The sequence below is a fragment of the Phoxinus phoxinus genome, assembly GCF_949152265.1.
Source record: "Phoxinus phoxinus genome assembly, chromosome: 20".
In the NCBI taxonomy this organism is placed as follows: Eukaryota; Metazoa; Chordata; class Actinopteri; order Cypriniformes; family Leuciscidae; genus Phoxinus; species Phoxinus phoxinus.
In genome coordinates this window covers 32,030,693-32,057,240 of record NC_136895.1, presented here as the reverse complement: position 1 = coordinate 32,057,240, position 26,548 = coordinate 32,030,693, and the positions used below count along the sequence as shown (strand labels likewise).

The window sequence follows — 26,548 nt, the reverse complement described above, 5'->3', positions numbered from 1 at the left end:
AGTGATGTGCACTACAGTGATGTGCACTACAGTGATGTGTACTACAGGGATGTGTACTACAGTGATGTACACTACAGTGATGTGCACTACAGTGATGTGTACTACAGTGATGTACACTACAGTGATGTGGACTACAGTGATGTGCACTACAGTGATGTGCACTACAGTGATGTGCACTACAGTGATGTGCACTACAGTGATGTGCACTACAGTGATGTGCACTACAGTGATGTGCACTACAGTGATGTGCACTACAGTGATGTCGACTACAGTGATGTGCACTACAGTGATGTACACTACAGTGATGTGCACTACAGTGATGTGTACTACAGTGATGTGCACTACAGTGATGTGTACTACAGTGATGTGCACTACAGTGATGTGTACTACAGTGATGTGCACTACAGTGATGTGCACTACAGTGATGTCGACTACAGTGATGTCGACTACAGTGATGTGCACTACAGTGATGTGCACTACAGTGATGTCGACTACAGTGATGTCGACTACAGTGATGTGCACTACAGTGATGTGCACTACAGTGATGTCGACTACAGTGATGTCGACTACAGTGATGTGCACTACAGTGATGTGCACTACAGTGATGTGTACTACAGGGATGTGTACTACAGTGATGTACACTACAGTGATGTGCACTACAGTGATGTGTACTACAGTGATGTACACTACAGTGATGTGGACTACAGTGATGTGCACTACAGTGATGTGCACTACAGTGATGTGTACTACAGTGATGTGCACTACAGTGATGTGTACTACAGTGATGTGCACTACAGTGATGTGTACTACAGGGATGTGTACTACAGTGATGTACACTACAGTGATGTGCACTACAGTGATGTGCACTACAGTGATGTGTACTACAGTGATGTGTACTACAGTGATGTGCACTACAGTGATGTGCACTACAGTGATGTGTACTACAGTGATGTGCACTACAGTGATGTGTACTACAGTGATGTGCACTACAGTGATGTGTACTATAGTGATGTGTACTACAGTGATGTGTACTACAGTGATGTGCACTACAGTGATGTGTACTACAGTGATGTGCACTACAGTGATGTGCACTACAGTGATGTGTACTACAGTGATGTGCACTACAGTGATGTGTACTACAGTGATGTGCACTACAGTGATGTGTACTACAGTGATGTGCACTACAGTGATGTGTACTACAGTGATGTGCACTACAGTGATGTGTACTACAGTACACTACGGTGCACTACAGCCACACTGATGACCTGGCGACCTCTAGTGGTGAAAGACAAGACTCAAATCAGTGCTTTTCAATTTATGCGAGGATTTAATACATCGTGTATGTGTTTGTTTAAATAAAGTACTATATATAAAACATATAAAAGTAAATTTGACATTGTTTTGTAATGATTGCAAGTAGTTAAGTGGAATAAGAACATTATTTGATCAACTCCTGCCTAATAAAACTAAATAAAAGTTGTAAATTAAAATCTGTAACTTTTTTCCCCTTATAAACACAAGTTTTTTTTTTGTTGTTGTTGCGGATTTCCCTTAAATGGAAAATCCCTAGTGTAGTGTACTTTCAGCTTTATTAGTGATGAAATGGGAATGTTTTTTCGCAGTGTTGGCGCCCTCTTGTGGACATTATATGAAGAACACACACACACGCACGCACGCACACACACACACACACACACACACACACACACACACACACGCGGGTTATGTTATCATGTGCTTGAGTGGAGAATAATCATCGCTGTGGAAAGCAGATCAGTGGTGAACAATGGCTAGTTTATCTCCTAAAAGTAAAGTCACTGATTGGTGTGTTGATGTAAAGTTATGACTCTGTTTATCAGCTGACCAACCGACACAACTGCTCTGTTTACAATAATTACGGTTTCATTATAAGTTACCTCCTGATTTCCTAAAGAAAATATTTTTAATTACAAGTTCCATGTTATTTATTTGTATTCATGTATTGTGTGTTTTATTTCTATTGAAACGATCTGTTACTTTAATTTCTGTGATCACTGTAAAGCTGCTTTGAAACAATATATAGTTAAAAGCGCTGTATAAATGAAGGAGACTTGACTTATTGCTTTAAATGTTTTATGATGACATATTTTTAGTAGACTATTATTACTTTATATTTACTGCCTTGCTTTACCTTAAGTTTCTTATCCTATTTGTGTGTGTGTGTGTGTGTGTGTGTGTGTGTGTGTGTGTGTGTGTGTGTGTGTGTGTGTGTGTGTGACACATGCATCCCCTGTGATCTTTGTTCAATAAATAATTTAAAGAAAGCAAACAATGGGTTTAGCGCGAGGGCGGTACTTCCCGTTAGAGACACGCCCCACTGAACAGAGCCACGCCCACACGGGAGTCTGGTGAGCCCGGATGATCAGCGCGCGCGACGCTCGCTCACTCTCGCGGTCCGCGGTAATATCAGCGCGTGTGTCGCGGCTCATGATATCATATTTAAAATGGACGGTGGCGGGTCCGCACGGGCTCCGGGGGACTCGGGAGATTCTCCCGCGAGGCGTCAGGCGGTGAAGAGACACCACCACAAACACAACATCAAACACCGCTACGAGTTCCTGCAGAGCCTCGGGAACGGCACGTACGGGCGCGTGAAGAGAGCCGTGGACCGCTCCGGGAGAACGGTGAGAAATCTCGCGAGATTACTCTACAGATAGCATAAATATATATTAATATATCCAGATATTACACTCGACGCACTGTTTTAATATTAGTGATAGCAGTATAAATGACTCATTAATTAATAAAGAGTAACAGCTGGTGGTTTAGTATTCATCAATGTGTTTTTTAACAGTGTTAGAAGAGTAAATAAATATTTTTTTAACTGTGGTATTTTATTATTTATTAATAATATTATGATTCATTTATAAGAGTAAATCAATCTTTCTAACTGTGGTCATTTATTATTTATTAACACTTAGAATATATTAATATACATTATTTAATTTTTTTAACTGGTAATTTATTATTTACAAATAATATAATATTAATATTACATTATTGGGAGAAGTCTAATAGTGCATTGGTTATGTACGACTAAGCGTTTCGTAAATCTATCACGGTTTCAATACTAATTATATTCTTATAAATGACTCATAAATAATACATTAACACCAACACACAAATAAATTCAATCAATAATTAAAGTAATTTATTATTCATGACTTTTATGAATAATATTATAATATCATTAATATAAATTACTGGGACATATCTAATATGTTATTGTTGTTGTTTTTATGTACGACCACACTATTTTAACATGAATTATGTTAATTATTATATGTGAATTATGTTAATAATAATAAAACGCATTGATAAATCGCCAGAGCTCTACAGAATAAATGAAGATTTGATGATTGATGTTTTGGAGATGGGTTTTAATCCGAGTGTTTGTGAAGCTTCAGCAAACCGGTTTCTGCGTATCCGCCCAGCTTTCACTCGCCCGCGGCACGCACGCACACACACACACACACACACACACACACACACACACACACACACACACACACACACACGCACACACACACACACACACACACTCTGACACACACACACACACACACACTCTCTCTCTCTCACACACACACACACACACACACACACTGACACACACACACATTCCTCTGGATCTGGGGTCAAGCGTGACTCTGCGTGACCTCTGACCCCTGACCGTGACCCACAGGTGTTTCTATAAGAGTTCCTTCAGGTCCTTTAGATCCGTTTGTTTATCGGGACGAGGTCCTGCAGGAAGTGATGTCACGTTTGCTTGCTGAAAAACAGTAGCTTTTGTCATTCATGATGATTCGTCTGGAGAAAGCCATCATAGTGTGTGTGTGTGTGTGTGTGTGTGTGTGTGTGTGTGTCTTTTGTTTTGCACACTGTAAAAAACACAAAGTTGCTGTGTTTGCTTTTAACGCATCAACTTGGATATTTAAGTCATTACAACTTAAATCACATTAAACTGACTTTAAAAAATGAGTTGAATCTTCTGTAAATGGCTTATTGTGATGAGTTAGAGCAATGTTAAAACATGTTGTCATAACTTATTGATCATATAATTATTAAAACATCCTTAAAACAAGAACATTTATATGAGAATAAAGCCTTGGTAAAGTAATTCTGCTTTCTGGGGAATATCTGTTAGTTTCCTCGTACCTTAGAGGCACAAACCGTGATGTTATTAGATTTATACGCTGTACAAAATGACATTTAAGCAATCTGAGCTTTTTATAGTTAGTTATACGAGATTCAACTCTTCAACTGTAATATTATTTAAGTTAAAATGACTTGTACAGCCAATTTAATTATTCCTAAACATGTTTTTAGATGGAAAACAATGTTTACTCTGAAAATAACTGAGAACACGTCGTATTATCTCGGCAGTTTTCCTCAAATAAATATATTGTATTAGACATTACTGGAAAACTGAAGTTTATGAACATCTGCTGTCACACCGCACTGAACTCTAAATATTAGAGTATTTTAATATTTGATTTAGGCTAATAAATAAAATTAGATGAGTTATATATAATATGTTTTACTCTCAATAATTATTCTAATATTTATTCTCTGAGAGCAAATCTTAATATCTCAAGCAGTTTTCTTCACAAATAATGTTTTTTTTTGTTTTTTAGAAAACCAAAAAATAAACCAAAATGATATTTTTGTGCTGTAATTTTTAAACCTATTCTAGTGTACCATATAATACTGTGTTATATTAAAAGTGTGATGGTGTAGATAATATAGATGTAGAGAAAGTTGCATTCTGGGACATGGCTGGACGTGTTTGGTGTGTTTAGACGAGCCGCCGGCGGATACGAGCTCGTGTGTGTCCAGACCAGTGAGCCGGTTACTGTGTAACGGTGAGCTGATCTGAGGTCAGACGGAAGCAGAAGATCTCCATCGGGGTTTCCCCGCGGCACACAGCAGTGTGAGCCGCGCGTCACTCTCCCTGCGGCCGCGGCGTGTCCGGAAGAACAGCATTGTGTCATTCTTCTCTGGAAAGAGAGAGAGTTTGAGTCTGGGCGAGTCAGCCTTTCTCAGCACTGATAACAGACGCGACGCTAACGACAACACGCCGGCGGCTCAGGCTATTATACAGCTTCCCTGAACACTGATGGTTTATCGTAAACCCTGCCGTCTGTGTTCAGAGGATACAGGAGCTGCACAACACGTTTATAACGAGTCAGCTGACAACTCTTCTGGAACATGCAGTGTGAAAACCTTATTTCTGAGTGTTCTCTGAGCGTTACTTTAGTGTTCTCTGAGCGTTACTTTAGAGTGTTCTCTGAGCGTTACTTTAGAGTGTTCCCTGAGCGTTACTTTAGTGTTCTCTGAGCGTTACTTTAGAGTGTTCTCTGAACGTTACTTTAGAGTGTTCTCTGAGCGTTACTTTAGAGTGTTCTCTGAGCGTTACTTTAGAGTGTTCTCTGAGCGTTACTTTAGAGTGTTCTCTGAGCGTTACTTTAGAGTGTTCTCTGAACGTTACTTTAGAGTGTTCTCTGAGCGTTACTTTAGAGTGTTCTCTGAACGTTACTTTAGAGTGTTCTCTGAGCGTTACTTTAGAGTGTTCTCTGAGCGTTACTTTAGAGTGTTCTCTGAGCGTTACTTTAGTGTTCTCTGAACGTTACTTTAGAGTGTTCTCTGAGCGTTACTTTAGTGTTCTCTGAACGTTACTTTAGAGTGTTCTCTGAGCGTTACTTTAGTGTTCTCTGAACGTTACTTTAGAGTGTTCTCTGTGCGTTACTTTAGAGTGTTCTCTGAGCGTTACTTTAGAGTTCTCTGAACGTTACTTTAGAGTGTTCTCTGAGCGTTACTTTAGAGTGTTCTCTGAGCGTTACTTTAGTGTTCTCTGAACGTTACTTTAGAGTGTTCTCTGAGCGTTACTTTAGTGTTCTCTGAGCGTTACTTTAGTGTTCTCTGAACGTTACTTTAGAGTGTTCTCTGAGCGTTACTTTAGAGTGTTCTCTGAGCGTTACTTTAGTGTTCTCTGAACGTTACTTTAGAGTGTTCTCTGAGCGTTACTTTAGAGTGTTCTCTGAGCGTTACTTTAGTGTTCTCTGAACGTTACTTTAGAGTGTTCTCTGAGCGTTACTTTAGTGTTCTCTGAGCGTTACTTTAGTGTTCTCTGAACGTTACTTTAGAGTGTTCTCTGAGCGTTACTTTAGTGTTCTCTGAACGTTACTTTAGTGTTCTCTGAGCGTTACTTTAGTGTTCTCTGAGCGTTACTTTAGAGTGTTCTCTGAGCGTTACTTTAGTGTTCTCTGAACGTTACTTTAGAGTGTTCTCTGAGCGTTACTTTAGTGTTCTCTGAACGTTACTTTAGAGTGTTCTCTGAGCGTTACTTTAGTGTTCTCTGAACGTTACTTTAGAGTGTTCTCTGTGCGTTACTTTAGAGTGTTCTCTGAGCGTTACTTTAGAGTGTTCTCTGTGCGTTACTTTAGAGTGTTCTCTGAACGTTACTTTAGTGTTCTCTGAACGTTACTTTAGAGTGTTCTCTGTGCGTTACTTTAGAGTGTTCTCTGAGCGTTACTTTAGAGTTCTCTGAACGTTACTTTAGAGTGTTCTCTGTGCGTTACTTTAGAGTGTTCTCTGTGCGTTACTTTAGAGTGTTCTCTGAGCGTTACTTTAGAGTGTTCTCTGTGCGTTACTTTAGAGTGTTCTCTGAGCGTTACTTTAGAGTGTTCTCTGAGCGTTACTTTAGAGTGTTCTCTGAACGTTACTTTAGAGTGTTCTCTGAGCGTTACTTTAGAGTGTTCTCTGAGCGTTACTTTAGAGTGTTCTCTGTGCGTTACTTTAGAGTGTTCTCTGAGCGTTACTTTAGAGTGTTCTCTGTGCGTTACTTTAGAGTGTTCTCTGAGCGTTACTTTAGAGTGTTCTCTGAGCGTTACTTTAGAGTGTTCTCTGAGCGTTCTGAAACTACTAAAAAAAATGTTTTAACCGTTAGATAAAGATCCAACTAAAGCATTTCATAAAAACGCTCCATGAACGATGTATAAATAATGTTTTTGTTCGAACATTATTAAAGATAACTTAAAGAAATTTAAGTATTTGGAGGAACGTATTATTAAAGTGTTATTCTATTAAAGTAACTGGAGGAACGTTTGTTCTCAACGCTCCCTGTACGTCATCGTACACTTTTAGAAATCATGGTTTTGAGCTTCACTCTTATTTTTTGAGTCTATTTCTGGTATTTGAGTTGTTGTTTCTGGTTCTTCAGGTTCTCAAAGCACTTCCTCACAAGGCTGTACAACAGTTTTGCGAAGCCGCTCCGTCTGACGTTTGAGCGCAGGTGTGTGAGATTCCTGTGTGTCTTCAGTTGTGTTTGTCCATCTGCTGGGCACTGGTGACCCTGTAGACACACACACACACACACACACACCCTGTGGAATCTCAAACATGCCCGATGACAAGCAGATACTCGCATACAGACTCACAAAAGAGACAAAAGACCCGAGACACAAAGACCAACATGCAAACGCATCCCTTCATATGCAAAGCACTGGTTCCACTGACATCACACCATTGCAATCCTCCAACACCAGTGACTATTATTACCGTGAGATCCTCTTTACTGTGAGCAGAAGGGATTCTGCATTAATCATTTGTGTAAATATCACTGTCAATATGACAAGGTTGCATAAGTTTAGTTTGAAGAATGATTTACAAAAAAATAATTCTGCTCTCGTTTCATTATCGATGCACAGAACTAAAGTAAATACGGTCATGCGGTCGAAATAATGGTATTTTTGTGTAAAGTATCAAAAACTTGCTAGAATTTCTGCAATTTAATTATGTAAATATAATTGTGTTATTATTAAATAGGTCATATAGTGCTGGGCAACGATTAGTCGCATCCAATATAAAAGTTTGTGTGTACATATGTATTATGTACACACAATAAATGTGTGAATAAAGAGTGTGTACTGTATAATTTTGTATATATAAAAACACACATATGCATGTATATTTAAGAAATATTTACATGTATACATAATTTATATTATATATAAATATTATACATATAAATAACACATATTTCTTAAATATATACATGCATGTTTGTGTTTAGCGACTGACTGACAGCGTTGAAAAGACTGTGGTGCTTGTGCTCAGTGTGTGTGTTTGTGTGTTTGTGCTTTAGGTGGCCATAAAGTCCATCCGTAAGGAGAAGATCAAAGACGATCAGGATCTGATCCACATTCGACGAGAGATCGAGATCATGTCGTCGCTCAGTCATCCTCACATCATCACCATATATGAAGGTATATGAAGTATGAAGGTATATGAAGTATGAAGGTATATGAATATGAAAGCACACTGGTGTTGTGTAACCAGATCGCTGGGATTCTTCAGTCACGCAAACCTCTTTGTTCTCATTATGTAATGAAGGCAAACCCCAAAAACTGCTTTAGTGTGCTTCACCGCACCACAATCACACCCCCGCTCATTAACATAACGCCAGGAATATCTCAGTCTCATTAGTGCCATGTCAAAGAAATCAAAGTCATTTAAACTTAGTTAAGTGATGTGATTGGCTTTTGTTTTGCTTAATTGTGGAAGTTTAAGCTGGACTGTGACGCTATTTTCTTCTGGAAACAAACTTTTTTGCATTATTTCCCTGTTATCTCTGTAAAGCTGCTTTGTAAGCGCAGTATAAATGAGTCTGACTCGACGTGTGTGTGTGTGTGTGTGTTTCAGTGTTCGAGAACAAGGATAAGATCGTGATCGTGATGGAGCTGGGCAGTAAAGGAGATCTGTACGACTACATGAGCGAGAGACAGCGCATCTCTGAGAGTGAAGCCCGACTCTTCTTCAGACAGATCGTGTCCGCCGTGCAATACTGCCACCGCGTGAGTAACAATACTCAACACTCAATACTGCCACCGCGTGAGTAACAATACTCAACACTCAATACTGCCACCGCGTGAGTAACAATACTCAACACTCAATACTGCCACCGCGTGAGTAACGATACTCAACACTCAATACTGCCACCGCGTGAGTAACAATACTCAACACTCAATACTGCAAAAGACACTCTGCAAATACTCACAACGCAACCGAATACAGAAACGCTCTGCAAATACTCACAACACAACCGAATACAGAAACGCTCTGCAAATACTCACAACTCAACTGAATACAGAAACGCTCTGCAAATACTCACAACTCAACTGAATACAGAAACGCTCTGCAAATACTCACAACTCAACCGAATACAGAAACGCTCTGCAAATACTCACAACACAACCGAATACAGAAACGCTCTGCAAATACTCACAACACAACCGAATACAGAAACGCTCTGCAAATACTCACAACTCAACTGAATACAGAAACGCTCTGCAAATACTCACAACTCAACCGAATACAGAAACGCTCTGCAAATACTCACAACGCAACCGAATACAGAAACTCTCTGCAAATACTCACAACGCAACCGAATACAGAAACGCTCTGCAAATACTCACAACGCAACCGAATACAGAAACGCTCTACAAATACTCACAACTCAACCGAATACAGAAACTCTCTGCAAATACTCACAACGCAACCGAATACAGAAACGCTCTGCAAATACTCACAACGCAACCGAATACAGAAACACTCTGCAAATACTCACAACTCAACCGAATACAGAAACGCTCTGCAAATACTCACAACTCAACCGAATACAGAAACGCTCTACAAATACTCACAACGCAACCGAATACAGAAACGCTCTGCAAATACTCACAACGCAACCGAATACAGAAACTCTCTGCAAATACTCACAACGCAACCGAATACAGAAACGCTCTGCAAATACTCACAACGCAACCGAATACAGAAACGCTCTGCAAATACTCACAACGCAACCGAATACAGAAACGCTCTGCAAATACTCACAACGCAACCGAATACAGAAACTCTCTGCAAATACTCACAACGCAACCGAATACAGAAACGCTCTGCAAATACTCACAACGCAACCGAATACAGAAACGCTCTGCAAATACTCACAACGCAACCGAATACAGAAACACTCTGCAAATACTCACAACTCAACCGAATACAGAAACACTCTGCAAATACTCACAACGCAACCGAATACAGAAACGCTCTGCAAATACTCACAACTCAACCGAATACAGAAACACTCTGCAAATACTCACAACTCAACCGAATACAGAAACGCTCTGCAAATACTCACAACTCAACCGAATACAGAAACGCTCTACAAATACTCACAACTCAACCGAATACAGAAACGCTCTACAAATACTCACAACTCAACCGAATACAGAAACGCTCTGCTAATACTCACAACTCAACCGAATACAGAAACGCTCAGTAAATACTTACAACGCAACCGAATACAGAAACGCTCTACAAATACTCACAACTCAACCGAATACAGAAACGCTCTGCTAATACTCACAACTCAACCGAATACAGAAACGCTCAGTAAATACTTACAACGCAACCGAATACAGAAACGCTCTACAAATACTCACAACTCAACCGAATACAGAAACGCTCTGCAAATACTCACAACTCAACCGAATACAGAAACGCTCTGCAAATACTCACAACTCAACCGAATACAGAAACGCTCTGCAAATACTCACAACGCAACCGAATACAGAAACGCTCTGCAAATACTCACAACTCAACCGAATACAGAAACGCTCTGCAAATACTCACAACTCAACCGAATACAGAAACGCTCTGCAAATACTCACAACACAACCGAATACAGAAACGCTCTGCAAATACTCACAACTCAACTGAATACAGAAACGCTCTGCAAATACTCACAACGCAACCGAATACAGAAACTCTCTGCAAATACTCACAACGCAACCGAATACAGAAACGCTCTGCAAATACTCACAACGCAACCGAATACAGAAACGCTCTGCAAATACTCACAACGCAACCGAATACAGAAACACTCTGCAAATACTCACAACTCAACCGAATACAGAAACGCTCTGCAAATACTCACAACTCAACCGAATACAGAAACGCTCTGCAAATACTCACAACTCAACCGAATACAGAAACGATCTGCAAATACTCACAACGCAACCGAATACAGAAACACTCTGCAAATACTCACAACGCAACCGAATACAGAAACACTCTGCAAATACTCACAACTCAACCGAATACAGAAACGCTCTGCAAATACTCACAACGCAACCGAATACAGAAACACTCTGCAAATACTCACAACGCAACCGAATACAGAAACACTCTGCAAATACTCACAACTCAACCGAATACAGAAACGCTCTGCAAATACTCACAACTCAACCGAATACAGAAACGCTCTGCAAATACTCACAACGCAACCGAATACAGAAACGCTCTGCAAATACTCACAACTCAACCGAATACAGAAACGATCTGCAAATACTCACAACTCAACCGAATACAGAAACGATCTGCAAATACTCACAACTCAACCGAATACAGAAACGCTCTACAAATACTCACAACTCAACCGAATACAGAAACGCTCAGTAAATACTCACAACTCAACCGAATACAGAAACGCTCAGTAAATACTCACAACTCAACCGAATACAGAAACGCTCTGCAAATACTCACAACGCAACCGAATACAGAAACGCTCTACAAATACTCACAACTCAACCGAATACAGAAACGCTCTGCTAATACTCACAACTCAACCGAATACAGAAACGCTCAGTAAATACTTACAACTCAACCGAATACAGAAACGCTCTACAAATACTCACAACTCAACCGAATACAGAAACGCTCTACAAATACTCACAACTCAACCGAATACAGAAACGCTCTGCAAATACTCACAACTCAACCGAATACAGAAACGCTCTGCAAATACTCACAACTCAACCGAATACAGAAACGCTCTGCAAATACTCACAACTCAACCGAATACAGAAACGCTCTGCAAATACTCACAACGCAACCGAATACAGAAACGCTCTGCAAATACTCACAACTCAACCGAATACAGAAACGCTCTACAAATACTCACAACGCAACCGAATACAGAAACGCTCTGCAAATACTCACAACTCAACCGAATACAGAAACGCTCTACAAATACTCACAACTCAACCGAATACAGAAACACTCTGCAAATACTCACAACTCAACCGAATACAGAAACGCTCTGCAAATACTCACAACGCAACCGAATACAGAAACGCTCTACAAATACTCACAACTCAACCGAATACAGAAACGCTCTGCAAATACTCACAACTCAACCGAATACAGAAACGCTCTGCAAATACTCACAACTCAACCGAATACAGAAACGCTCTGCAAATACTCACAACTCAACCGAATACAGAAACGCTCTGCAAATACTCACAACTCAACCGAATACAGAAACGCTCTGCAAATACTCACAACACAACCGAATACAGAAACGCTCTACAAATACTCACAACACAACCGAATACAGAAACGCTCTGCAAATACTCACAACACAACCGAATACAGAAACACTCTGCAAATACTCACAACTCAACCGAATACAGAAACGCTCTGCAAATACTCACAACTCAACCGAATACAGAAACGCTCTGCAAATACTCACAACTCAACCGAATACAGAAACGCTCTGCAAATACTCACAACTCAACCGAATACAGAAACGCTCTGCAAATACTCACAACGCAACCGAATACAGAAACGCTCTGCAAATACTCACAACTCAACCGAATACAGAAACGCTCTGCAAATACTCACAACTCAACCGAATACAGAAACGCTCTGCAAATACTCACAACTCAACCGAATACAGAAACGCTCTGCAAATACTCACAACTCAACCGAATACAGAAACGCTCTACAAATACTCACAACTCAACCGAATACAGAAACACTCTGCAAATACTCACAACTCAACCGAATACAGAAACGCTCTACAAATACTCACAACTCAACCGAATACAGAAACGCTCTACAAATACTCACAACTCAACCGAATACAGAAACGCTCTGCAAATACTCACAACACAACCGAATACAGAAACGCTCTGCAAATACTCACAACACAACCGAATACAGAAACACTCTGCAAATACTCACAACTCAACCGAATACAGAAACACTCTGCAAATACTCACAACTCAACCGAATACAGAAACACTCTGCAAATACTCACAACTCAACCGAATACAGAAACGCTCTACAAATACTCACAACTCAACCGAATACAGAAACGCTCTACAAATACTCACAACTCAACCGAATACAGAAACGCTCTACAAATACTCACAACTCAACCGAATACAGAAACGCTCTGCAAATACTCACAACACAACCGAATACAGAAACGCTCTGCAAATACTCACAACACAACCGAATACAGAAACACTCTGCAAATACTCACAACTCAACCGAATACAGAAACACTCTGCAAATACTCACAACTCAACCGAATACAGAAACGCTCTGCAAATACTCACAACTCAACCGAATACAGAAACGCTCTGCAAATACTCACAACTCAACCGAATACAGAAACGCTCTGCAAATACTCACAACTCAACCGAATACAGAAACGCTCTGCAAATACTCACAACTCAACCGAATACAGAAACACTCTGCAAATACTCACAACTCAACCGAATACAGAAACGCTCTGCAAATACTCACAACGCAACCGAATACAGAAACGCTCTACAAATACTCACAACTCAACCGAATACAGAAACGCTCTGCAAATACTCACAACGCAACCGAATACAGAAACGCTCTACAAATACTCACAACGCAACCGAATACAGAAACGCTCTGCAAATACTCACAACTCAACCGAATACAGAAACGCTCTGCAAATACTCACAACTCAACCGAATACAGAAACGCTCTGCAAATACTCACAACTCAACCGAATACAGAAACGCTCTGCAAATACTCACAACACAACCGAATACAGAAACGCTCTACAAATACTCACAACACAACCGAATACAGAAACGCTCTGCAAATACTCACAACACAACCGAATACAGAAACACTCTGCAAATACTCACAACTCAACCGAATACAGAAACGCTCTGCAAATACTCACAACGCAACCGAATACAGAAACGCTCTGCAAATACTCACAACTCAACCGAATACAGAAACGCTCTGCAAATACTCACAACGCAACCGAATACAGAAACGCTCTGCAAATACTCACAACTCAACCGAATACAGAAACGCTCTGCAAATACTCACAACTCAACCGAATACAGAAACTCTCTGCAAATACTCACAACTCAACCGAATACAGAAACTCTCTGCAAATACTCACAACACAACCGAATACAGAAACGCTCTGCAAATACTCACAACTCAACCGAATACAGAAACGCTCTGCAAATACTCACAACTCAACCGAATACAGAAACGCTCTACAAATACTCACAACTCAACCGAATACAGAAACGCTCTGCAAATACTCACAACACAACCGAATACAGAAACGCTCTGCAAATACTCACAACACAACCGAATACAGAAACACTCTGCAAATACTCACAACTCAACCGAATACAGAAACACTCTGCAAATACTCACAACTCAACCGAATACAGAAACGCTCTGCAAATACTCACAACTCAACCGAATACAGAAACGCTCTGCAAATACTCACAACTCAACCGAATACAGAAACGCTCTGCAAATACTCACAACTCAACCGAATACTCACAACGCAAGCACATTTTTATGGTTTTGTTTTATTTTTAGTTAACAATAATAACCCTGATTTCTATATATTCATTTTCGATTGTGAAAATGAAGTAGTTTAAAGTAGTTTCGAAGTAGTTTAAAATACAATTGATAAAATATTTTGATTTTGTGTGATTTGCGTGTTGATGCTATAAAAGCGTTTGTTTATAAGTTGAGCAGATGTCAGTCAGAACAGTGATATTCTGTGATGTCTGAGGTATGTGATGTTATTGTTGCACAGGCAGTTTTAGGGTTTAAGGAACACGTCAGTTTTCACTGTCTGGCTTAACAAATATCTGTGAAACCAAAGGTCAGCAAGACTAAATATTAGTTCGACGTCATGTGAGCATTTCTCACAGTCTGGAAAACGACCCAGAATGCTCTTGTGCGCTGAGGAGGGGTGAATAGAGACGCACCAGGACTTCACTGAGACACTGAATGGATTGCATAACACACATTACTCTCCGCATGAACGAGCAGATCTAGAAAGACAGTTGTGTTTCAGGCAGGCGTTCACGCTTGCACACGCTAATGCAGGAACACCCAGCGCTAACTGCTAGCACACACAACAATAGCTACGAAAGCAACGACGCACGCAACTGTTGCTCGGAAATATCCGTGTGAACGACACACACTCCCAGATAACAGCTTCTCTCAAAGTTAAGGTTCATTCAAATGATCTGGTGTTTAATAATGCTCTCAAACGTTAGCACAAAAACATTTATACATCGTTCATGGAACGTTCTCTCAGAAACATCTTAGTACGTTTAACATTAACAGATATGATATTAACGCTTTTGAAATATTGTACTGATTCCTGAAGGATCATGTGACACTGAAGACTGGAGTAATGATGATAAACTCAGCTTTGATCACAGGAATAAATTACACTTTACTGTATATTCACATAGAGAACTGATTATCTACATTATAATCATATTTCACAATATTATTGTTTTTTGTTTTAATCCATTGAATGCAGACTTGGTGAGAGCAGTGTGTGTGAGCAGTGTGTGTGAGCAGTGTGTGTGAGCAGTGTGTGTGGGCAGTGTGTGTGAGCAGTGTGTGTGGGCAGTGTGTGTGAGCAGTGTGTGTGAGCAGTGTGTGTGAGCAGTGTGTGTGGGCAGTGTGTGTGAGCAGTGTGTGTGAGCAGTGTGTGTGAGCAGTGTGTGTGAGCAGTGTGTGTGAGCAGTGTGTGTGAGCAGTGTGTGTGAGCAGTGTGTGTGAGCAGTGTGTGTGAGCAGTGTGTGTGAGCAGTGTGTGTGAGCAGTGTGTGTGAGCTGGGGCTGAAGTGTCAGTAGTTTAAAGCCGTGTTGTGCTCACAAACGTGAGCGCATGTTGTTTGCGTGAGGCTTCAGAAGACAGAACGTCCCGTATAGCGAGCGGACGAGCTTTTGTTGTGATGTTGAAGAGACTCCCGCTGAGAAGCACAGTCATGCATGATGGGAAGCGGCGGATCGATCTGGAGTTTGGGATCGTAAGATTCTTAATGCTTTAAAAGAAGTCTCTTCTCACCAAGGCTGAGTTTATTTAATAATAAAACCAAAGAAATGATCTTTGACCCGAGGTCTATAGGCGATCAAAGCCTTATTCTAACTGAAGGAGTACCAATTGAACAAGTAACAACATATAAATATTTAGGAATTCAATTAGATAAACACTTAAAGTGGTCACATCAAGTAGAGTATGTTTCCTCAAAAATATGTCAGCGTCTATATTTTTTAAGAAGACTAAGAGTTCATGGTGTTGACAGATATTATGCTATTGTTTTATAAGGCCGCTATTAGAATGTGGTGTGTGGGTAAATCATGTTGTGTGTTGTGTATTTTGTGTTGCATCTGTTATCTCGAATGCCCAAGATGAATTTCTCTGTCAGGAGACAATAAAGGCTAATCTAATCTTATTTGATTAATAAGTACACAAAAAACAGTAATATTCTGAAACTTTTCTATTTTAAAGTGTAATTTATTCCTGTGATCAAATCTGAGTTTATCATCATTACTCCAGTCTTCAGTGTCACATGATCCTCCAGAAATCAGTGTAATATGATGATCTGATGATCAAGACACAGTTATGATTATTATCAGTGTTGAACACAGTTATTAATGTTTATATTTCAGGATTCTTTGATGAATAGAAAGTTCAGAAGAACAGCATTAGTCTGTGATACTGATTAATGATTAATTAATCATAAATTATTAATATCATTAATCTGGAATAGGATATTTTGTAACATTATAAATGTCTTTACTGTCACTTTTGATGCATTTAATTGATCCTTGATGAATAAAAGTATTGATTTAGTTTATTTATTTCCCCCAATTTTTTTTATAAAACCCCGAACTGTTGACCAGTAGTGTTTAATGTTATAAAGCTTCTATTCCAGATTAATGCTGTTCTTTTCAACTTTCTATTCATCAAAGATCCTGAAATAAAAATGTAAATAACTGTTTTCAACACTGATAATAATCATAAATGTGTCTTGAGCATCAGATCATCATATTACACTGATTTCTGGAGGATCATGTGACACTGAAGACTGGAGTAATGATGATAAACTCAGCTTTGATCACAGGAATAAATTACACTTTACTGTATATTCACATAGAGAACTGATGATCTACATTATAATCATATTTCACAATATTACGTTTTTTTTGTTGTATTTTAAAATAAATAAAAGCAGCCTTGATGAGCAGAAGAGACTTCTATTAAAAACATAAAAAATCTCACCGATCCAAAGCTTTGTTAGCTGGGGTGGAAGATCTTTTGGAATCATACTCTGAGTTATGAAAGAGTTTATGAGTGAAACTGATAATAAAGTGCTCAGGAAATTCCCTTGCAACACCAGGAACATTTACATCATTTATTAAAGCAACAACAGCCGTTTTAGTGCAAAACCCCCTCGGCCGTGATTCACTCGAGCAGAATTACTTTCACAAAATACCAACCGCAATATAATAAAGAACCGATGTAGACACATGACTGCAGTGAGAAGAACCAGTTCCTCCGCCATCACTGATGTTCATGACACGGTTCATGGAGAACTGTAGAGTCATCTAGAGATAAACTGCAGAACGATCACAGAAACCCGGAGTATTGTGTTATCTGAACCACATTCATTATGTAAAGTTGATTTGACAAAAGAAAAATAATATGTTTCTACAGTAGCATAGACCGAACACGTTACGCACGACGGCACCGTTTCACAAATTCACGTTTTTATAGTTTACACAATTATGGTATCGTTTAAAACAAACAAACATGCACTTTGAATCTGAAAAGTCTGCTTTGTGAAGCCCCCAGAATGCAGCTGTCATGTTCATGAGTGTGACAGACACTAACGCTGATGTGTAAACCTGTTTATTCCTGACAGAACGGGATTGTTCACCGCGACCTGAAGCTGGAGAACATCTTGCTGGACGACAGCGGCAATATTAAAGTAAGTTCACTGTGTTTCATTTGTAAAGACTTTACTCCGGGTTCATCGGACCTCGTTCTGCAGGCGGATGTATGTTTGCGGATGTGTCCATTGGGAATTTCCAGACGTTTATAGTCTATTTGAAGCGTTATCTCTGATACGTCTGGCTTTATTAAACAAGACGCCATAAAACAAACACCCAATCGAAACTCGCATGAGATAACGGCATAAATCTACTTTCGGTTCATGAGGCGAGGCGTAACTGGGGCTATTGCTAACGGCAACGGACCAACTACCGGCGGCGGCTGTTTTGAAATAAATCTAAATAATAAACGAGGCTCAAACATCCATTTTGTATTTTCCTAAACCTTCCAGGGCCATAACCCCTTATCAAACACCCCCCTTTTTCTAATAGACATGAAAATGCACATTCGGAACTTAAATGTTTGTAATTCAAGAATGCTTTGGAATATAGATGTAAGATTGGTCTTGTTTTAAAGAAGACATTTGGCAGATTTTTGTAGAAGTGAAATAAATTATGAAAGTTAAACAGAAAAAAAGTTATAGAAGTTTGAGTTTATGAAAATGTACAACGTTAAAAATTGAATTATTCATATTTTATATAAAATATATATTTTCAAAACCTGGAGGACTCTAAAACTGCAAAAAAATCAAAGGCAAAAATCTGAACAAGTTGTGTTTCAAATGTTAGGTTGATATCTCTTGAAATGAGCGTTCAGTGAGATGTAGTTTGGGCGCAGTACCACACTTCTCCACTAGTGGACATCACTGCCCATATAAGGGCGCCTCCATCTCCATATGTGGTTTGAGTCTGAACCATTATTTATACCATTTACATACAATTTATGAAGTAGACATCCTATTCAGAAGTAGTGTTGGAAGTTTGGCAGATTTAGAAATGAATTCATCCTCTAAGAAACACAAAAGATCCCGTATGTGCATTATAGCTCGCCGCCACATCACTAATGCTGAATCTATTATTATTCTCTTTATATTTAAAACATTTTCAGAGCTTTTTTTCTAAAAGAATTGAACAGATTCTATCTTTTGAACTCTTGGCATGAAAACAAACTGAGGTTTCTACCATTCTTTCATGATTTTTCATGTTCATCACTATTTCAAAATAAAGGTCTGAACACGCCTCAGGAGTATGAACATATTCTTGCTGCAAATTGATAAATTACGGCTCCTCTGTAATGTATTTTAAAAATCAGTCACCAAACATGTAAACTAGAGATTGAAAGTGTCCCTGATGATGTGTTCTCCAGATCGCGGACTTCGGCTTGTCGAACCTGTACCGGGGCGACGGGTTCCTGCAGACGTACTGCGGCAGCGCGCTCTACGCGTCGCCCGAGATCGTGAACGGCCGGCCGTACCGGGGCCCGGAGGTGGACAGCTGGTCCCTGGGCGTGCTGCTCTACACACTCGTGCACGGAGCCATGCCGTTCGACGGACACGACCACAAGCACCTGGTGCAGCAGATCAGCAGCGGGAACTACCGCAAGCCCAGCAGACCCTCCGGTGAGCACAGCGAGCGCCCGCGCAGTCCGCCGCTCCTCGCCTTTCTAGACCGAAAATTAGCTTTTTAATGTTATTGGAATGGTACAAAAGTTGGTAAAGGTTTTGGCACTTGCTATATGAACACACACACACACACACACACACACACACACACACACACACACACACACACACACACACACACACACACACACACACACACACACAAATCATGGACATGATCTGAACAGGTTAAATGGTCCTGTATAAAACAGTCTCGCTTGTGCCGCTCGCGGTCAGAAACTAGCGCACTGGAGACGAGAGAGTTTCCTCTAGTGGAAGCGTTCGGTACTGCAGCCGAACAACATCTCACTGAGAGATCATTTACTGACACATCAAGATCACATCGGGAACACGACTAGTTTACATTTATCTCACAGTTTTAGAGTAAAACGTGTTTTTGAAAATATAGATTTCATATACTTTTTTTTCACATTTTTCATAACAATAAACGTAAAATTCTATAACTTTAAAGGTTGGGTAGGTCAGAATTGTCTAAAGAACTTTTTTTCAAATTGGCTTAAACTGTCTTTATATACCAATACATAATTAAAATGTAAGTACTTTGAAAAAGAGAGTATAAAAATTGAGTGACTATAGTGTATTTAATCTTCAATAAACACAGCTCATTAATTCCTACCGGGACGAAACAAGTGATTGGCTTGCGCGACTGTCACTCTCCGTCGTCATGACTACCACTGCTATTACTGGCTCCGCCCACATGCGCGCAGTCGCGCATCCGTTTTTAGGTGGGAGTGAATGGAATTAATGAGCTGTGTTTATTGAAGATTAAATACACTATAGTCACTCAATTTTTATACTCTCTTTTTCAAAGTACTTGCATTTTAATTATGCATTGGTATATAAAGACAGTTTAAACAAATTTGAAAAGTTTTTTCTGACAATTCTACTACCTTTAAGTAAACTTTTTTTCGCTTCTGCAAGTGTCATGTTTGAAAAGAGTTCAAACTCCAGTCTGTCGCTCTAAGGCATCAAGATTGACCAGTTTAAGCTGGACATTACATTGTCAGGTCTACGCTCAAAACATGAATAAGTGGATTATAAATACAGCGTAAATATAATATAGTACCATAAAATCCCCCTAAAAATACAAAATATTCAATAAAAAACATTATCGAACTAAAACATAGTACATTAACTTCATTGAAATGAGAAAATAACACGTGAAGAGCACAGAAGGTTAAACACTGGTTTACGATGTTTGTCGAAGCTCCACACTCAGTAATGTGATGTTTTATAGGGCGAGCTTATCTACGCTAGCAGATAGCGCTCTGAATGGTCAGCCTCATAAAGTTGAGTTGATCTGGGAGTCGTTCACACCGACAGCCAGGCGCTCGTGCGGTCACCGTGTGGTTAGCTACAGTGGCGTTGACTAGCACTATCTGCTCATGGCACACACAGAACCAGGACACTGCCCCGGTAACACGAGCTAGTCCTGCCGAACCGGTTCCCGGAGCCACACCCGACTCCACACAGCTGACCGACCTATATTTAGAGCCTCTACTAACGAGCGCTGCGCTGATCCGGTGTTTGCCTGGAAGAGTTGAGGATGTGTACGTTTGGTGTGTCTTCAGGAACAATGGCTCACGGTATCTTGCACACGTGCGCTCCCCTGCCATCAGCATTCGGCATTGTTGATTATTGTTGATAATACTAATTTAGGTCTTTATTTTAATACACTTTGTCTATTTGCGTCTGTAGATTTCTCAGAAATTCAACAAAAGTTGTCGTTCTAAATCAACGCGCTGCTCAGCGATCTCTCTCTGCTTCCTTTAATCTCACACACACACACACACACAAACACTGGAAAGCTCTCTCTCTCCTGTACTGTCGGATCCAAATATGGTCATTTCCTTTTTATCAGCAACCAATCGTGAAAGTACAATGGACATTTAACTCTAAAAGCGAAATCTCATTGGCTGATGTCAATGTCTGACGCCGTGATTGGTTCAGATGCATCACGTGATGCGCTCTGACACTCAGATGTGTGTTTCTGACTGCTTTTCTGCTCAGTTAAAGGCCATAAATGCTGTGTTTATAAGTGTTGATGTGATTTAGGTGGTTTGTATTGTTGTTGCTGATGATTTGATGAGATATTGTGTCTGTAAATAGTTGTTTCCACTAAAAAAAGTATAATTTTTTACATTACAAATCTTTAAATGCCTTTTTCTCAAAATGAGTTTTTTGTCATTCTCCAGTGACACATCTCAGCCGATGTACACCAAACTCTCCAGTTACACACTTAGCAGTATTCTGAAGATATGTTCAGAGGGATTTGTTAATAAATCATTCCTGGCCTGATTTATGTGACATTTTAATTTAAAAAAAATGGCGTAAATAGATTTTTTAAGTCTATGGACAGTATATTTAGATTTCCTAGGTCATGAAAGCATATATCCTGAAATCCTCTGAACATCTTGTATGTAATCAAAATGAAAAAATAATTTTGCACCTGGCTTTATCATATGTTCAGATCTATCTACCGAAAATATATGCAAAATTGCGCATATTTTATGAGAAAATGCCTAATTTGCATAATTAAACATACAAATTTCAAAAACTTGTAATACATTTTTTTTATGAACTTGTGTAAGTAATCACCTGAGGAAGTTTCATGGTGATATCGATTATTTTAAAATTGTACCCTATTCACCTGTAGTGTCTCGCCTTAAATTAAACAAATGTAATTTTACTTGGTTTATTAATGGTTTTACTCCACATTTGTGCAGTTTTTGGAGGATTTATTATATTTTTTTATTTGACATGGTTTAGTGTAAGATTTTTGCCCATCTTTTGAAAAAAGAAAGGCAGTTTTAAAAGTAAAAAGTGACCACTTTAACCAGTAGACGACTGCAGAGCTCCACTATTTGCTATTTGACTAAATAAAAGACGTCTTTTCACAAGTACAAAAAATGCTAAACTTTGACAAAGTTATTTTAATAATTGTGAATTCATAATATGTAGTTATGAATCCAACTAGAAACCATGTGAAAATATGTATTTCTGTTAGTCAAATAGCAAATGCAGCTCTGCAAGCGTCTACTGGTTAAAGTGGTCATTTTGTACTTTTAAAACTTACACTAAACCATGTCGAATTATCCATGTTATACCCATGAATAAAAGAAGTTAGAAATGTGGGTCTTTTATAAAGTGTTTTTTAAATATATTATATATTAATTTATATATATAAATAAAAAAAATATAATAAATCATCCCAAAACTGCACAAATGTAAAGTAAAAACATTATTAAACTGAGTAAAATGACATCTGTTGCCTGGGGTCTCTGGACAGCCGCTAGCAAACGGCGCATAAGGGTTAATTAGCAGGACATCCCTGTTGCTAAATGCTATGCTAATCCTCTTTGTCGCCCCACAGATGCGTGTGGTTTGATCCGCTGGATGTTGATGGTGAACCCGGAGCGTAGAGCTACGCTGGATGAGATCGCGGGTCACTGGTGGCTCAACTGGGGCTATCAGCGCCCCCTACAGGCTCAGATCGACACCGCATCGGTGTGTCCGTCACATGTAGCGCCTCAAACCGGCGGCCCGACTCGCATCGCAGACTGGCTACGCCGCACCTCTCGCCCTCTCCTGGAAAACGGCTCTAAGATGCGTTGCCTGTTGCGTACGGGTGGAGGAGAACCAGTTCAGCGGCAGCGCTCAATACGCAGGTCGCGCAAAGAAAACAACGTTTCGCAAACAATGCAGGAATCGCCTCGCCCGTTTAAAGGCATCCTAAAGAAGCGTGGGAGTCTGAAGCAGAAGCTGACGCCCGGGGACTCCCAGGCTACGCCGCTGGAGGAGAAGACCAGGAACTCTGTGGCTCCGCCTCCTCCTCCTCCTCCTAAAGGCATCCTGAAGAAGCCTTCCGAAGGCGAGTCGGGATATTACTCCTCATCCCCGGAGAGCCACGACTCCGAACAGCCTCTCGGGAACCCGTCGCCCGCGCAGAACCGCAAGGGAATCCTCAAACGCCACGGCAAGTTTTCCGGAGGACTCCAGGGGTTCGGATCTCTGGACAGGCTTCCGCCGTCCTCGCCCTCGGTGGTCAACAAGTCCCGGCCGAGTGGAGCAATCAGCGAGGACAGCATTCTCTCCTCCGAGTCTTTCGACAGACTCGACCTTCCCGATCGGGAGACTCCCGTCGCTCCGCTGGAGAGGCGGAGAATGCGAGGATGCGTATCCGCTGATAACCTCCTCGACTTACGAGAGGACGGGCCAGGGACTCTGCACAAGGGACACTGGGAGATGGGCGCAGCTTGCTATCGCGCAGGAGTGTCCGATAGCGTGTTTTCAATCTCCGACTGCGAAAACGTCACGCGGACTTACAAGCACGCCTTGGGAGCGACTGCTAGCTAAGCTGGACAGCGACTGTGAAGTGCAGAATCTGTAACTCGGTTGTGCCTAGAAAGGTAAAAACGTTGGAAACAAAACAGGGAGAGGACGACTAATGCTGGTATTGGAGCAGCTTCAAGCCAGACAGGAAGTGGGTCTTCAAGAGGACAGGAAGTCCTGTGCGACAGACTCGTTTGGGACACGCATTTCATTCCTGAGGGAACGGCAGTTTTTTGGTGCGTTTGCAACCAAAATTGCTTTTATAATGTAGACTTGATTTGAGAAAAGTGCCTTTTATTTTGTCAAATGATCAACAACTAACTTGTTATCCTTTGAAATGTTGGAGGGTCACGTGACTGTTTAGGGTGTTGGCTAGTCAAGAAGTACCAAAGATCCATTGTGGATAGGTTTTAAAGGTGAATATTGGTGGTAGAAGACACAAATGTACAAGAGCACATGCAAGAACTCAAAAGGTCTCAATTGGCAAAGATTGACTAAAGTCCTTAAGATCGTTCCCGCCAATTTCTGAGTTTTACAACATGCCATTAATTATCATGTGTGCGACGGATACTGTAAACTATTGTCTATTTATGACTTTATGTTGTCTAGACTTTGGTTAGATGTTTAAAGTGTGCAGATAGGAGTTTATTAGGATGGTGAAACACGACCTTGACCTCCTCACAGAAGTGGATTATTTTGTCTCCAAATCCTGTTGAGAAATGTTGTAATGTTGGGGGTTTACAGTTCGGTCTCTGGACGCTCACTTCCCGCTGTAAAGGCGAGTTAAGAATGAGTTCAGGTATTCCAGTGTCATAGCAGCGGTTTATCAGTTCATCTGCTCTTGAGTTTCTAAACTCCTCGTACAGTGTTTGTAAGAGTCCATTAGAGCGGCAGTGAGATCTTGTCGGGGTTTATGGTTATGAAGGGTTTTTCTTCTGTTTGGTGTCATATTTGTTTGAGTTTTCTTACTTGCCAAAGTGCCTGATGTATCCGCCCTGATGTCTGTTTAGAATAAAACAGCACAAATTAAGTTGAAGACGCTCTGAATGTCTGTTCTTGTGTTCCCATGAGTAAATTACTTTATCGTAGACTGTATTGCAGTTCACATTACAACTCCCCCTGTGGAGAAAATCCAGAGTTTAATCTTGTTTATGTGTCTATGTGGTGTGTTTAATCTGCTTTAACACACACCATGTGTAAATTCAAAACTGAATTTGAACCAATAATTAAATTTGAATAAAATTTGAATAAAACTGCAGTGAACCAAAGACAGTCTCAGAAACACGGTGTGAAATCGCTGGTGTTTCTGACGTCACACACTACCTTGACCAATCAGATCAACGTGTGATCGTCCACCAGTGGATCTCTGAGTGAGTGAGTGGAGGCGGGGCTCATTTGCATATTCATAGAAACGCGCATACACCATGAGGCAACGGTGTCGAGTTACATTCAAGATATTTTAAGGCATGAAAATAGTTTTCAAAAAAAAAACTTTTTCATTTGTCATTTTGGTGATCAGAGATGAGTTTTAAAGGATAACATTATTGACTACAGCGGGACTTTAAAGACAATTGTTTCCATTTAAATATGCAAATTAGGCATTATCTAATTAAATATGTACTAAAAATTCCAGGATCAAAATTCTCGTTTTGTTGACACAGTTAAAGATATTTTAAGACATGAAGAACTTTGTTTTTCAAGGAAAACATGTAAATAAATCTATTATATGTAATAATATATATCTTAAATATGTAATTTTGGTGATCAAAGATGAGTTTTAAAGCATAAAATGATTGACCACAGGGGGACTGTGTGAAACTGCAGTGTGTGTGCGTTGCAGTTTTTAAACAGTGAAATAATAAAGTTCTGAAGTGGTAGTTTGACCCGATACCAGTGTTACTTTAGTTAACTAAAACTAGAACATTTTTGTTAATTACAAAAATAAAATACAAAAAATATATATTTTAGCTAGTTGCCAAAGCAACATTTCATATTGTTGTTTAGTTTTAACTCAATGCACTAAAATGACTAAAACTAACACTGAAAAAACATGTTTTTTTAAGTAAAGTAAATAAAAAAAACACAGCAAAGTAATACTTTTTTTTTTTTTACTAAAATTGACCTGAAAGTTTCTGAAACCAGAAAATGCAGAAATAAAAACTCACTAACTCACCTGGAAATATTCTAATCTTAATCCTAATCATTTCCAAACCTGTCAAACAATATCACGGATATATTTGACCCTAATCAAGACAGAAAGATTTTACACTTCATTTTACAATTAAGATTGCATTATTATTTACATTGCATTTAAACCCCCTCTGCTAATTAGTATGCAAAATATTGATTATTTTAAACTGTAGGTATTTATCATGGTAGCATTTGTTTTTCTGAATTTAATTTATACTGAAGGAAGGAAACCAGCAGCCA

At 39.7% G+C, this 26,548-nt stretch overlaps 1 protein-coding gene across 1 annotated transcript; it reads left to right on the top strand.

Annotated features, from left to right (window-relative positions):
* Positions 1 to 2,312: 2,312 nt before the first annotated feature.
* nuak2 (NUAK family, SNF1-like kinase, 2) lies at positions 2,313 to 24,653 on the top strand. Its single transcript, XM_079594000.1, has 6 exons — positions 2,313 to 2,663; positions 8,186 to 8,306; positions 8,743 to 8,894; positions 18,137 to 18,202; positions 19,471 to 19,723; positions 23,160 to 24,653. The coding sequence occupies exons 1-6, from the start codon at positions 2,484 to 2,486 to the stop codon at positions 24,140 to 24,142; spliced, it is 1,755 nt and encodes a 584-aa protein (XP_079450126.1). The 5' UTR covers positions 2,313 to 2,483; the 3' UTR covers positions 24,143 to 24,653.
* Positions 24,654 to 26,548: the final 1,895 nt, after the last annotated feature.

Excerpts from the sequence above, each read along its gene's own strand:
- nuak2 (XM_079594000.1), top strand. The coding sequence starts at position 2,484 with ATGGACGGTGGCGGGTCCGCACGGGCTCCGGGGGACTCGGGAGATTCT. Across the intron at positions 2,664-8,185 it reads TGGACCGCTCCGGGAGAACG|GTGGCCATAAAGTCCATCCG; the intron begins GTGAGAAATCTC and ends TTTGTGCTTTAG. Across the intron at positions 18,203-19,470 it reads ACGACAGCGGCAATATTAAA|ATCGCGGACTTCGGCTTGTC; the intron begins GTAAGTTCACTG and ends TGTGTTCTCCAG.